This window comes from Sinohyriopsis cumingii, chromosome 6 (genome assembly GCF_028554795.1).
Source record: "Sinohyriopsis cumingii isolate HCF-2022 chromosome 6, ASM2855479v2, whole genome shotgun sequence".
NCBI lineage: Eukaryota > Metazoa > Mollusca > Bivalvia > Unionida > Unionidae > Sinohyriopsis > Sinohyriopsis cumingii.
The window spans coordinates 63187166-63202095 of record NC_142966.1 but is presented as its reverse complement, the minus strand read 5'-3'; the positions used below and the strand labels follow the sequence as shown (position 1 = coordinate 63202095).

Below are 14930 nucleotides of genomic sequence, written 5' to 3'. Positions count from 1 at the left end.
TCTAGTGATGTATGATATGCAATAAACATCAATAGTAGATATATCAAAATCTGATCAGGGTGCTGAAATCCATTCAGTGTAAGAAACAGGGTAGAAATCCATGCAAGGTTTAGGAAATGGGGCATAAAAATCCATGCAGTGTATAGGAAATGAGGCATAGATTAGAAATCCATGGAATGTAAAGGAAATGGGGCATAGAAATACATGCAATGTGTAGGAACAGGGCATAGAGATTCTTGCTGTGTGTAGGAAATGGGGCATAACAATCCATTCATTGTGTAGGAAATGGGGCATAGAAATCCATGCAATGTGTAGGACATGGGGCAACATCTATGAGCCTCTAGAAGGCAATAAAACACAACTTAAAGCCAAAACAAGAAATTGTAGAAATAAAATAAACAACAACACAAAGCAATATATTGATGAAAGTGAGATACCAAATACACATCCTTTATCTCAGCAAACACACTTTAACAAATTTATGGATGTGATAGTAACTTTTGAAGAAAACAAGTAGACATCATGCTCTGTTATTCATCCATGTTTAAACATGGTGGAATTGCATCGAAGGGTTCCTGTACAATATTTCCACAAGAAAGTATCGAACCAGCCCATTTCCTTCGACTATCCAAGGAAATATGAACAAGTAAGGTGGAAAAGAAAGGGTCTAATAATCCTTATGTACAGCTTTAAGTGTGCAGATACAAAGTTCAGTATGTTTAATTTGGCTGAAAGTTAATACACTAGTGATTCAGGTATCATACGTACCATATGTACTCACTTATAGGTCACATCAAACTGAAAACAACAAAGATACTGATCTGCCATATCATCATATGCCTGCATATCAGGGTCTATGTTGTTTGTTCTACTGATTACTCCTAACAAACTGCACAGACTCAGATCTGCTGGCACCTTAGGCAGTTTGCAGATGGATTGGACTTATAAGCAAGTATATATGGTAGTGAGGAAACATTGAACTGACTGCCTCAAAATGGGGAACTTACAGACATTTACACAACTGAGTAACAAGCTTAAGTGGGTGAGCTTATTACTCACCTGGCTTACCTATTCTAACAGCTTATTACTCACCTGGCTTACCTATTCTAACAGCTTATTACTCACCTGGCTTACCTATTCTAACAGCTTATTACTCACCTGGCTTACCTATTCTAACAGCTCATTACTCACCTGGCTTACCTATTCTAACAGCTTATCTTTTTATTCAGCAGGTTTATATTGCACCATAAGAACAAAAACTGTAAACTATCTCTCAAACTTTATATCATGTTTATTTTCCTATTTTACTATATCTTGATAAAAGATCTTTTTTTAAAGATAAATGCACAATTGTTCATGAATTAAATCATCCAAGATCTTGATGGTATAAACAAATTTACCAAGTTTTATATAAACTTGATAAGAACCATACTTTCTAGATCAGACGTTCGCAGACTGTGGATCCAATCAGGTGGTCCTTGGAAAGGTTTCAGAATAACAGACAAATGGTAAAATCAACAATAGGAAAGATCATAAAGTGAACCACAAAAAACAGTGTTTCGGAGCCACAGCTACAGATCTAGTAAGGTGACAAGACCAGTCAATAAGATACACAGTCTCTAATTAATAAAGACCAGTCAATAAGATACACAGTCTCTAATTAATAAAGACCAGTCAATAAGATACACAGTCTCTAATTAACAAAGACCAGTCAATAAGATACACAGTCTCTAATTAATAAAGACCAGTCAATAAGATACACAGTCTCTAATTAATAAAGACCAGTCAATAAGATACACAGTCTCTAATTAATAAAGACCAGTCAATAAGATACAGTCTCTAATTAATAAAGACCAGTCAATAAGATACACAGTCTCTAATTAATAAAGACCAGTCAATAAGATACACAGTCTCTAATTAATAAAGACCAGTCAATAAGATACACAGTCTCTAACTAGTATCACAGACAGATCTCACTTATTTTAGAACCGCAGTCGATGACTGTAATAACATAACCTTATTTATCAAGGTAGGTCAATCAAAATCTGATTTAAGCCTCCAGGCTTGTAAGAAGCTTAGCAAATCAGAAAAAATTACCTTATTAATAATAATAGATCTTGCTCTTAATCAAACCCGTCCAATATCATGTTAATATGTACGACTGTGTCACAAGTTTGATTCATATTTAATCCAAAATATTGCTGCATTAATTTCACTCTTACTCAGAATTGATTACATCGGCCTGATTACCAATTCTGATTATAATTCTATCCAAAATACTGTTTGTAGATTGGTGAGATGTACTGAGTTAATCAGACACAAGATCAATTCATAAATATTCATAGGTCTGGCTCATAAATATTCATAGGTCTGGCTCACAATTCTATTGTAAACTCCTAAAAGACTGCATAGACCCAGATCTGCCAGAACACTGAGCAACATTATATCTGGTTTTGTGCAGTTTGTAGTTGGACCAGCTTATAAGCAAGTAATACGGTAATAAAAACAAATATCGGTTTTAGAATCTATGAAGCAAAAATTGCAGGTCAATACCTACTACTAAGAGACTTAAAGAAAACGTACAAGAAACAAAAAGAATTCCATGTCTGTTTAGCAAATGAATGGTAAAGACGTTAGCATTCTGATGGTGTCCCTCTGGTACACTTAGCTGTGCCTTTGTGATGTGTATGCACTCCTGCATGCATCAGGCGATGAAGGCACACACACAAGTATTTAGTAATGTCCAGCACAATCTCAAAGAACAGAAAGTAGCTGCATAACTGGCTTGCTTAACAAAACCTTGCTTTACCAAAATCTTTTAAAAATCATCGAAGACACGACTAAAACTATGTAGATATATTAACAAGTCTCCTAAAACAGAAATAATAAAATATTGTGTTTCATTAGGATACATATTTCTGTTCTACAAGAATGGGTTAAAAGTTTTTCCCAGTGAATTGCCAAACATCTCGGACGGCAATTTGTCATGATATACCATTGGTAAAGTGGAACTAAAAATACTATGTCAAATATAAAGAATTTGTTTTATAAAGTACTAATATATACATAATCAAACAAAGAATAAAATTTTAACAAGTTTGTATCCTCTAATTATTCGGTTTATTCCAGTACAACATTTTTAAAAAATCTATGATAACTCATCTTTTCTTGATAAATGATTAGCTGGATGATTCATTTAAAAGTATTTAATCAATTATAAGTTATATTGTGCAACCATATTAACAGTCTGTACACACTTTGTATTACAAAAAAAAAACTAAAGTAGCATTCTGGCACATTTTTAAAAGAGTAAATCAAACTTGTTTTAAACTATCATTTTGAAAATCCCATTTTGAGTCAGTACATTTTTAGTTCAAAACATATTTTGTATTTAATCATTCCAGTTTTAACTCTTGAGTTTTTTGTCTTCACAAGAAAAATAGTGGTCCATTTCAGCTTAACCACAGTGAACTATTTCAAAATTCAAGTATGATCATTTAATGCTCACCTTTTAGTTACAATTTTAACCCAACAAAAAAGCACACTAGTTACATGTCTGGTTCACGTTCTGTCTTTGCTGAAGCTGACAATTTGTGTTCAGTTTGTTTGTTGTTTTTTTCTCAAACTTTTCTCTCCTGCACAATGCTTAACATTTTCGAATTTTGTAATTCAATTTTCCATTTCCTTTTTCTTCTGTCTGCAATCATTTCAGTTAATTTGTTTTGCTTTTAACTTTCACTGTTTTCAAACATATCCTACTAAAGTTTAAACAATAAAGTGATAACTTAGCTGCTAATTGACTGTTATGGTCTGTAATATGTTTTCATTTTCAACTATGATCAAGGACAGCATATCAATCAACAACATTTCTGTAATGGATTTGTATGGTATCTTCCAAATACGGGATCTTGACCCTGTGAAAAATCTCATTTGTTAAGCAGCATCTGAAATCAGCTGTGTCCGCTTCCTATGCTATGCTTACTTCATATGATTTTTATTATATCATAACATACTGTGAAATTTCAAACTTACCTGAAGATAAGCTATAACCCTGAGAGTCAAGGTGGCAATATAAAGAGAATTTGTGACAAAGTCCAGGATATTCCACATATCGTGAATATATTCATGAGCTCCTTCATCCCACAACTGCTTGATCTCTGCCCAGATCAGACCTGTCAATTATACAATAATGCAGTTTCTTCATGCTCATGAAGAAAGATGATCTCATAAAATTCCCTTGATTACACGCTATTAGTCATTGAACGTTTTTTGCACCAGTAACTTTTAAGTTTTGATTGATGTTGATAGACCTTACCAAAGTTTAAATCAAAGACTCAAAAATTTTCTGCAAACTGAGATTCAGCGTTATCTTACTGATGCTATTTCTAACGCTGGGATTTGTTTTATTGCGAGATAGATGCAAAGTGACATAGATACAATGTGAGATAAATACAACATGAGATAGATAAAATGTGAAATAGATACAACATAACTGATGCACAAATAACTCTTTAGTTTTAAAACTGTACATATAGGAATCCTAATATTGTTTGAATAAATGAGTTTAGGAATTTCTCGAAAGTAATTCTCAATTTTTCCTCACTGATAAAAGAATAATTTTAGGGACAAGCAGAATATTATTACTGTAATCCTTAATGTATGCTTTAATATTCAGAGATAAAAACAAAAAAAACTCATAAATCCAAATCAAGTAGTCATGTAATAGCAAAAGGTCCAAGAGTATCTGGTATTGCTCAACGATTTACACAGCTTAACAGTTGACAATTTTGCTAAGCAGGTTTATGTAGTATTTGAAGAACAAAACCTAAGTAACATTCTATTAAACAATATATGAAGTTGATTTTACTTATTTTCCTATGTCCTGATTACATTTCTTTTTAAAGAAAAGTCTAAAGATGAAATTATAATTAATATGCACAGTCTCTTGCTCATAATCAATGCCATCCAAGATCTTGAACACATAATCCCGTTTTATAAAATGTTATCAAATTGGATAAGAAATATGGTCTCAAGGGCTAGAGAGGTAAAACGTTCAACCAATCAGAAGCAAGGGCTAGAGAGGTAAATAGTCTAGCCAATCAGATGCAAGGTATCTCACTTATTATAGAACCTGGCGTAAGATCTCTTGAGTGGTAACAAGTGCAACCAATCAGATACTAGACTATCTCATTAATGCTTACTTCTTGCGCCTAATCAAACTCATACAGCATCTTGACAATATATGACAAATTCAACAAGTTGGATCAAAGTCGGCTCAGCAAACAGTCTCTAAAGTGGTACAAAGTCTTATATCAGATGCAAGACTGGCTCATAAATATATGCGGTTTCAGTCATAAAAAGCATTAAACATTATGATGATTAGTACATTAAGCAGGTCTTGATTAAAATCTGGTCACAGATACAGTCTCTCCGGTGGTAAGAAGCTCTGCCAATCATATGCAAGATGACTTAATTTATATACACCGATCATGTTCTTAAATTTTTTTACATACATTGATGATATAAGCCAAAACTGGACCAGTATGTATTAGTATTGTATGGCAAATAGTGCGGATGAGAAATACAGCTTCAATAGCCGAGCAATAAGCTAAACCAAGCAGATACAAGATCACATCATTAATATGCACGGATCTTGCTCATTGTTGAAAACTGTCCAACATTTTGATAATATAAGCGTATATTCTTGGTTTCGAAACAAACTGGACCACAGACATGATTTCTAAAGCGCTAATGAGTTGAGCTATACGTAAAAGTCATACATGCTTTCAGTGCCAACTTGGGTGTTGTTTTTATCACACGTACTTTTTAAACACCAATTATTCATGCTATCTGGATCCTCGTACATCGATATTCACCTGGAAGGTCATTATTTATATGACCCGATAAACACATACTGCCCAACTCTTATGTTTTGGTATGTGAACATTTTTAGACAAGGTTAACCAAAAGGTGTGAACCAATAAAAACCAGACTGAATGTCATGTGCTGCGATGTCACAATCAAAGTTACTCATGTTGAAAATAAAATGTATACTACTCTATATTGTGACGATTAGACCTGACATACACTTATCTCCACCTAAATTCGTCTGGAAGGTTTATAATGACAGTTATGGTGCAAAGTATTCAATAGTCGGGATTAAATAGACTTTATTTAAACTGTATTAGTATTAAATTTTAGAACATTTAATATTTATGAGGAGTAAATGTCCCAGCATGACCACATTGACATACACATTAATCAGATGTAAGATTACTTCATTGATATGTGTGCACCTTGTACATTATCAGACATGTAAGAGATCTTGATGATGTAAGCATATATTGGCAAATTTGGATCAGTGATATACGGCCTACAGATTGGTAACAAGTTCAGTCAGTCAGATGCAAAACCATCTCATTTGCAAGCACCGATCTCGCTCAATATCGAATTCGTCCGAGATCTTGATGATATAGCAAAATTAAAGGTAGAAAAAGGAATACGGACTTTAGTCAGTTAACAAGCACTGCCAATCAGATGGAAGATCGCCTTATTAGTATGCATGATCTCGCTCACGATGGAATTCGTCCGAGAGCTTAAAAGTACAAGAATATATTCGAAGTTTAGTGATTCGATCATAAATATGGCTTCCAGAGTGGTAATAAGGTTAACTATTCAGATAAAACATAACCTAATTATTATTCATAAATTGCCTTCATAATCGAATTCGTGCGAGATTTTGATGATATAAATCCATATCCTAATTTTGATTATAATTGGATCAGAAATATAAACTCCAGAGTAATAGCAAGAGTTGCCAATGGATGGACGCTACATGATGGATGACACAAGATTCACGACGGACGCAGGGCTATGCCATTCAGATACTTAGTGGACCAGGCCCAGACCTTTTCTGCGTATTCTAGAACAATACAGAGAATGTAAAAATATGCTGTTTTTAATTACCCTTATGCCCATGATTGTTTTTGCATGACATCAAATTTTATGACGGCACGGCTTAATGAAGCACTAGTATGAGGCCATTTAAAGTAAATTCGATTATTTTTAATCAAAATTGCAGGAATAACATTAAAAATTAAAAGTGCAGGTATTTCATTGATGTTTGATCGACTTTAACATAGGCCAAGTCTCTGACGTTAGTCCATGGCGCTTACGTCAAAGTCAATTGCTGGTAGAAAGTCAACATTTTGCCTCCCCAAACACGAGGTGGCGCTTGCCAGCCTATATTTGAAACGAATGATCCAAATAAATGTGTGATTTGCAGAGGTCGATAGTTTTGTTGTTTATCTTCATGCCAACTCATTCACACCTTACACATTTTGTCTCTGGTCGGCGATATTTTTTCCATACCGGCGATTGAAGACGACTGAGAAAATGCTTTCTTTAACAAAGACTCTGTGAGTCAGGTGATACATAATAATTACCAGATATAATGATAGATAATTTACGCTAATGACTTTTACAAGGTGCACATTTCTATGGAAGCTTGATTATGAAAATAAAAGCTTGACAACGGCTAGTATGTGTTCATGTGGTAAAATATGAACATTTCAATAGGCAATGGGTTTTGACGTCATCCGTGAATGGAGTGAGGTGACAATACTGGTATTAACATAGCATTATCATCATAAATTCCAGCCTCCAATTTTAGAAACATGTCTGAAAGTTCAATTCAATCTTGAGACAGTTAATTAGTTAAATCTACGTCAGAGTTAAATTTCTTCACATCAAATTTCTAGATTTAAGCCTTGTCCTTAAGTTCGAAATCAATCATGTTGATGCAATGAAGGTCTGCACCGTCACGCTTCATTTGGCTGATGCAGCCAGCGTGATTCGGATGAAAACAGAAAACTTGTAAATCCATTACAAGGAAACAAATTATTCAGTTAAACTAAACATCAGCTATTTTATAACCCTACATTACTTTCTCCTGTTTCATACAGAGTGGTATTTACAACGAGAGTTTTCTCCTTTTAAGCAAAAATATAAATAATTCCTTCAAGAAAACCATCTCAACTTATTGCCTCTGTGTGTGTTGTTCGTTTTTTGTCCATGCACACTTTTTATTTTATAAATTATTACCTTATGTTAGTACGTTACATTTGCTGATAACCATATAAATGTGATCTTTATTATTTACTTTTAAGCTGTACATGTCCAACCGAATAAAATCATTTTTAAATTTTTTAAAAAGCATAGTTGCCCATCAGACAACCTGATACAATCTGGTTGTCTTAGCAAGGACAGGCTGCTGTCCAATTACGGTAAAATCTTTATTCTAATTCCAATTAAAACTGTGATTGATCAATGATTAAAAAATAAAAATAAAAAAGAGTCCAAAATTCTTATTTTCAGTTTTCATTGTACTGCATGTTGAAAACCCATTTTATTGATATAATCTTGGCAAATATACAATATTATTTGTTTTAAACCCTTAACATTACCAATTATCTGTTTCAACGTCTGAGCGTTACAATATATGTTTGACCTTTGCGTTTTAGTCACTTCATTGCACATCTTTAATATTTAGTTGTCTTAGGCAACGAGACTAGTGATTTTTGTACCTCTAGTTAGGTCCAACTGAAATTTCAGAACAATAACCCTAACCATCTTTTTTTTTTCGTGTACAACAGAGTGACATAAGATATTATTAGACTGCTTCCATTCCTTTCAAAACAATTTAGCATGTACAATCTGGCTTATATAGACTAAATGAACTAGATGCCTAAAACACTAATATTTAAACTAACATGTTCCTTTTAAAGTAAAAATAAACCAAAGTATACTGTCTCTACTAGCTTATAAGTCGAGTCTAACTCAAACAACAGAGAACCTGATCTGCCATAGCATAATGCGCCTGCAGATGAGGGTCTATGTTGTTTGTTCTACTGATTATTCCTAACGAACTGCACATACCCAGATCTACCGGCGTATTATGCGATGACAGAACTGTGTCAGTGCAGTTCGAAGTTGGAATCATCTTAAAAACGAGTATATACGGTATACTTTCCTGTAATCTTCTATGGTATGGATAATCTGCCGGCTTACCTGCTACATAGCAAAGTATCATCCACTCTATAGTGGTGGCAGGTGCCCCCCTTAGTTCGGACATGGACCCCTTGGACAGGTTCTCAGTGGGCTGCGTGTCCAGGTTTGGAATTTTCACCCGCTGAGACACCATGATGAGCAAAACTGCAACACAATATCACAATATTTTTTTTACACAACTGTATTTATAAGATAGTATGTGACAGATTATTTGTGAAGCCGCGAAACTGGCACTGAGCTAACATAAGGGTGACTGAAATTCTTAGACATAAAAGACGACACAATTGTCTGAAGACTAGTAAGGTAACTATCTTTTTAGATTTTATAACACATACCATTTATTTTTTTCAATTTCAGTAAAACAATTACCATATATTATTCATAATTTAAGAAACCTTGGTAGACCTTTCCATCAGAAGGTTTCTAAAACCTGAGAGGTTCAAATCTGACAATATAAACAGTTCTGAGGAAGACTGGAAGATTGAACGTGGTCACTTGGGGAAGAACCTGAGGGATTAGGATGAAGATGACGCCAACAATTACGTATTATCCCATTTTCATTGGATGCATAGCGCCTGAATTTATTCAAATGAGCTTGATGAAAAGTTAAAATTAAAATCTGACCTTTTCGCATGGATCAGTCTTAGTGCATTTACAAAGAGACAACATTGCTATTTATATCTATTTATCCTAGTACTGCCAATGAAGAGGTTTATGGAAAACCCATAATGGCTTTATGATTCGAAGGCACTGTGGATTACTTACATAGGAAGGTGAGATAAGATGAGCTGTGACATATAAACTTGATGAAAGGTTTACGTATTAGGTTTCCGGGACTGGATCGAGGAGCGATAAGGTACATGATACACAGAATCGGAAACATGAAGCCGATGCAGATTGTGATGAGGAGCTTGCAGACGATGTTCTGCCTACGGAATCCCGGGAGTCCCTCGTACCATAACGATGCCAGTAGCTGCTGACAGTTAGGATGAGATACAAACTGCAGAGAGAACAGAAATAAACTTTCGAAATTTGTCTGTCTTCTATCTTTCTAATGAAACAACGCTTATGTCATATTTACTTATTTAGGTTATTTTTCACGTTATTTTCTGTAAAACAGATTCTCACAAACTTTAGGGAATTTCATGCTCAATGAAAATATAACAACAATCCGGTAAAGAAAAGTTCACCTTGTTGTCATATAACTATGTATGTATGTATGTATGTATGTATGTATGTATGTATGTATGTATGTATGTATGTATGTATGTATGCATGCATGCATGCATGTATAATTAAATACACACACACACACACACACACACGGGGGTGGAATGCACTAATTATAAATAAACATACCCTTTCGCCTTTACATTGCCAAATTAACATGCGATGCAATTCTTACATAACCTTATGTACTACTTTAATTCTCTCTTCACGTGTCTCTAATATGGAACCAACAGTTCAGACTGTCATTAAACTAAGTGGCCAAATGCCAAGTGCCACTCTTCCTATACACAGTTATGGTGCATCTTACATATAAATCTGATATAATTCACTTCATCGATTGAGCAAAAAATAAAACACAAGGAAACATGAGCTCCTTGGTATGACTATTGTAACATTGCTTGGAATTGTTGGACTCTGGTACTTTTATCATTGATGACATTGTTTATATTTTTTCCAGGTATATGACGAACAATATTTGTTTTCCTGTCTCTTTCGCATTTGCATACGTTTTCATACCTGCTAAAAAAACAATTACCAATGTTATTATATTTATTAATTCCCCTCCCCAAATGAAAATCAAAAGTACCAATGATAGAGATGTGATCTTCAGAAAAAAAAGTGTACAAGAAGGAAGCTATTAGTAATAATAGCAAGATTTTATAGTTCAAATGTATTTATTAAGGCTAATAAAAAATCGAAACAGTCTGAAGAGCAGTACCAAGCTCATCCAGTCCGATGGAAAAATTACATCGTTAATTTGTACAAATCTCATTCATTCTCAACTTGTCTGAGATCTTAATGATATGAGCCCATGTTCCAAGTACAGTCAAAGTCTAATCAGAAATATGGCCATCCGATTGGTAAAGAACTAAGCCAATCAGATGCAAGATGACCTTATGAATATGCATAAAAATTGCTCATTGATTCAATAATTCAGGGACCACAATGCCCTAACAAAACAAGCCCGGAAAACTGAACACTACTTTTGGGCAAGTATAATTTCATGTAAATAACCCAATGAACAAAACTCTTAATTTAACTGAAATTTTTAAAGAATTGCATTGTCAGGCTAGTAAATAAAAACCAGAACTGTCATTTCCGTCATTGTCGAACTCATCTTAGGTTTTGGTAATATAAGCTTAACTTCGATGAAAATCGGATCAAAAGTATGGTCTCAAGAATGCGAACAAGCTCAGACAATCATTCGCGTTATCACTACATTAATATACGTGTTTCCCGTACATTATCGAACTTTTACAAGATCTTAAAGATAAAAGGCCATAATTCAAATCAGATAGTCATTGTAATCATCGTTTACCTAGCTCGCGTCTAGGTGGCGTTTACTTGCCTACAATTGCTACTGCAAACATTGTCATGCAGAAAATAAATTCAGACTGGCAAATATTTTACGTTTACATCAGACGTTTCAGTCATTTTACAGTGTAAAACTTTATGGCATCCTATAGCCAGCATTGTGCTGATATACGACGAAACTACCAACCTATTGTAACCAGGCATACAGTTGGTTGGGTTTGGTGTTTACGGCACAGAAACACAAGTAGGTTATTTAGTGCCGAGTCAGTTGGACCAAAGTGCCTTGCCAAAGAACACAACACGGTAGCTAATCCAGGCTGGTCCGCTTGCAGGATTCGACACCGCTCCCTTTCTGTCAGAGGTCAGAGTCCAGCACGCTAACCACGAGTCACCACTTCCAGGAATAAAGAACATTCTCTTCTGTGATATCAAATTAGAGGTACTCAGTACAAGTGAATAATAATAAGTGAGTAGTACTGAATAAATACATTCATTCTGTTTCCACCTGCACTGTTCACGACTTAGTTGATAAAAAAACCCGAAATTTGTGTAGCTTTTCGGATTATTTTTTAAGAAGGATTGTTTCCAAAATCAGCTTGTGAACCCATTATCATTGTCTACTCCTAGTTGCTAAACTTGTACAGAGTCGGAGTCGCGGGCTTTTATTAACTTTGCGACATCAAGCAGTGTGTGTGTGTGTGTGTGTGTGTGTGTGTGTGTGTGTGTGTGTGTGTGTGTTTTGGAATTTTAACGTAACTTTAACAGATTTTCAGTCATATCTCTACGATGTCTGCAGTGTGGCAGTTTATAGTGATGTCTTGCACTGGAGCACCATGCCGCAGACATGTAGCATGATGTCCCACCCACACACATTATCCTGACACCAGGCCGATCAGTTATAACACTAATCTCTTAGTGCTTAGCGCCTAACGAGGCAGCTGTTAGTACCATCTTTGGTATGAGTCGGCTGGGGTTCTAACCCGCGACCTCTCGCATCCGAGGCGGACGTTCTAACCACTAGACCACCGGAGCGGTGACAGCCAGCAGTATACTCATAGATTGTGTATGAAAAATTACTTTGATTAGCTACTATACGTCAGGCTTCACATAAAAAGCATGCAGTAATTACCACATTCATTCACGTGTTCAATGCACAGTTTATGTAGAAAGTATGCCATTGAATAAATGCATTCATTCTATTTCCACCTGCACTGTTCACGACGGGCCTTCTTTTGTAGAATAGGATGTACACAGCTCTAGCATCGATGAAACTATATGATCAAAAACCCCAACAATGTTTTCATGTTTAGTAAAGAACATCGTGTTGGTCACAGTGATTTTCTTTGTTTTGTAAGACTGTAGTAGTAACAGAGATACGTCCAATTACACTTTTGCATGATGCGAACGTTTAACTCATAATTTCAGCAAAGTCACCGAAGCATGAATTATAGGTCACACATACCTCTTTATGCAGTAAGGATGTAGAACATATCAGGATCAATCCACTCAGCATGTTTTGTTTTTCTAGGAATTGAATTGCAAATAACATGCCCATAACTTATGTGGTCATGTACATGTAGCCATTGCCAGTAAAATAGGAGCTATAGGTCACAATTACGTTCTTTTCTAAAGGTCTGGTAGTATCAAAGATAGATATCGTCACCAATTTTACGATTCTATCACGAACAGTGCCTGAGAAATGAACATCAATACAAAACTGAACCCAAGCCAGTGAAGCGAATTATATAGGCCATAATGAAATGGGGAAGGAAGTAGTGTTTATTAAAGGCACACCACTTACCAAGTTTCAAGAATCTAGATTGGATAGTGTGTACATTGCCTGCCCAAAGCACAAAGAGATATATACAATCATATCTTTTAATGAGCCAAGCTAGTACAGAATCGAAGTAAATGTGTTGTGTTTGTGTTTTGGGATTTTTTAACATAGCTTTAACAATTTTAGTTATATCATCAAAAAGTCTACATCGTGGAAGTTTAAAGTGATGTATAACTCAGGGCATCATGCCGTAGACATATTGTCATGTCACACCCATTCACATTGTACTGACACCAGGGCTACCAATCCTAACACTAACCTCTCAATGCTGAGCGCCAATCAAGGAGCTGATAGCACCATAGCACCATTTTTATGTCTTTGGTTCGAACCAGCAACCTACCACATCCTATTTTGTACCCATGTATGCTCTTCTCGATGTACTGGCTGAGAGGCGTATACGGTCTCTTCTGGTGACCTGAGTGACTACTAGCCTGCAACACCCGTTAATTGCGATGCCAAGCAATTGGGCTTTGATGGGAAGGGGATGATAGCAGAGTGAATGCAGAGCTTGTTATCCACGGTTTGCGTCTGTACAACCTGACTTGTGCAACAATATGGCCTACGAATATACTTAGAGGCACAGTTTTGCGTCATCATTCGGTTCTCACCATCGTTGCTTCGGATGTTGAGGAGGGTCTCGTTCATCTCCTGCACTTTGTACTCGGCGTTTAAGTTTCCTCTTGTCTGCCCCCCGGGCACAGTTGCAATGTCTCCTACCTGCCACTGGCCTGTTCCGTGCTGAATGTTCTGCACCCAGGCGTTTACACAGACCAAGCTGGCAATAGTAAACGCTAAATGAAGAACAAGGGCAGCCTTTTCTCTTCCTAACTGCAGCTCGTTCCATTTCTGTTGTTGAAACATGGGCTTTATACAAACTGCAAATGCCTGGTTGTCCAGGCAGGTCATCAGGTTATTGTAAAGCGCTGAACTGTCTTCTTAAGAGTATTGATTAGGTTCCCGAAGGAGCAGGAAGAGTGGGCCTCAACATAGTACTTTCAACAATAACGTCAAGCGTTTACTCAACCAGTTTGCCGTTTTTCTTCACTTGTTCAAAATGGAAGGCTTTCACGAGATTGTTGGTAGGGTACGCCGGAATAAATGTCTCTTCAGCTTTCCTGAGGCGAGGTCACACAGCTGTTGTTCAGCGCAGGAGTGCAAATGGCGACTTAACGTGTGTAGCGCACAGCTCTGTCTCATACCCACAGGCTAGATCAATCTTCTTCCAATAATGTGCTGGCCACTTAAAAATGCGCTGAGCAGGACATAGTTGGGACAAAAGTAGTTGCAAACTATCCACCCACCAGAATAAGACAGACAGTTAGTCTTTGTCACTCTCGAATAGTTCTTTATTGGTCAATCAAGCTGCCGGCTCCTGCCGTTCTTCGTGTTCTAGAGAGTCACGGATCTCCAATCAGCGTAGCTAATCCATCTGTGTAAAGTGGTTTGTAACAATCTCTGTGTCGCTCGTTACGGGCTGTCT

At 36.0% G+C, this 14930-nt stretch overlaps 1 protein-coding gene across 2 annotated transcripts in view; it reads right to left on the bottom strand.

The window, feature by feature from the left end:
* Positions 1–14930, bottom strand: part of LOC149797075 (transient receptor potential-gamma protein-like) — a 179518-nt gene that overhangs the window by 32014 nt on the left and 132574 nt on the right. For both annotated transcript variants that reach the window (XM_089961750.1, XM_089961751.1), the window contains exons 4-6: positions 9835–10069; positions 9070–9213; positions 4033–4172 (exon numbers count right to left, since the gene is read on the bottom strand). In XM_089961750.1, the coding sequence (XP_089817876.1) occupies positions 4033–4172; positions 9070–9213; positions 9835–10069 (519 nt within the window). The remainder of the gene's footprint in view (positions 1–4032; positions 4173–9069; positions 9214–9834; positions 10070–14930) is intronic.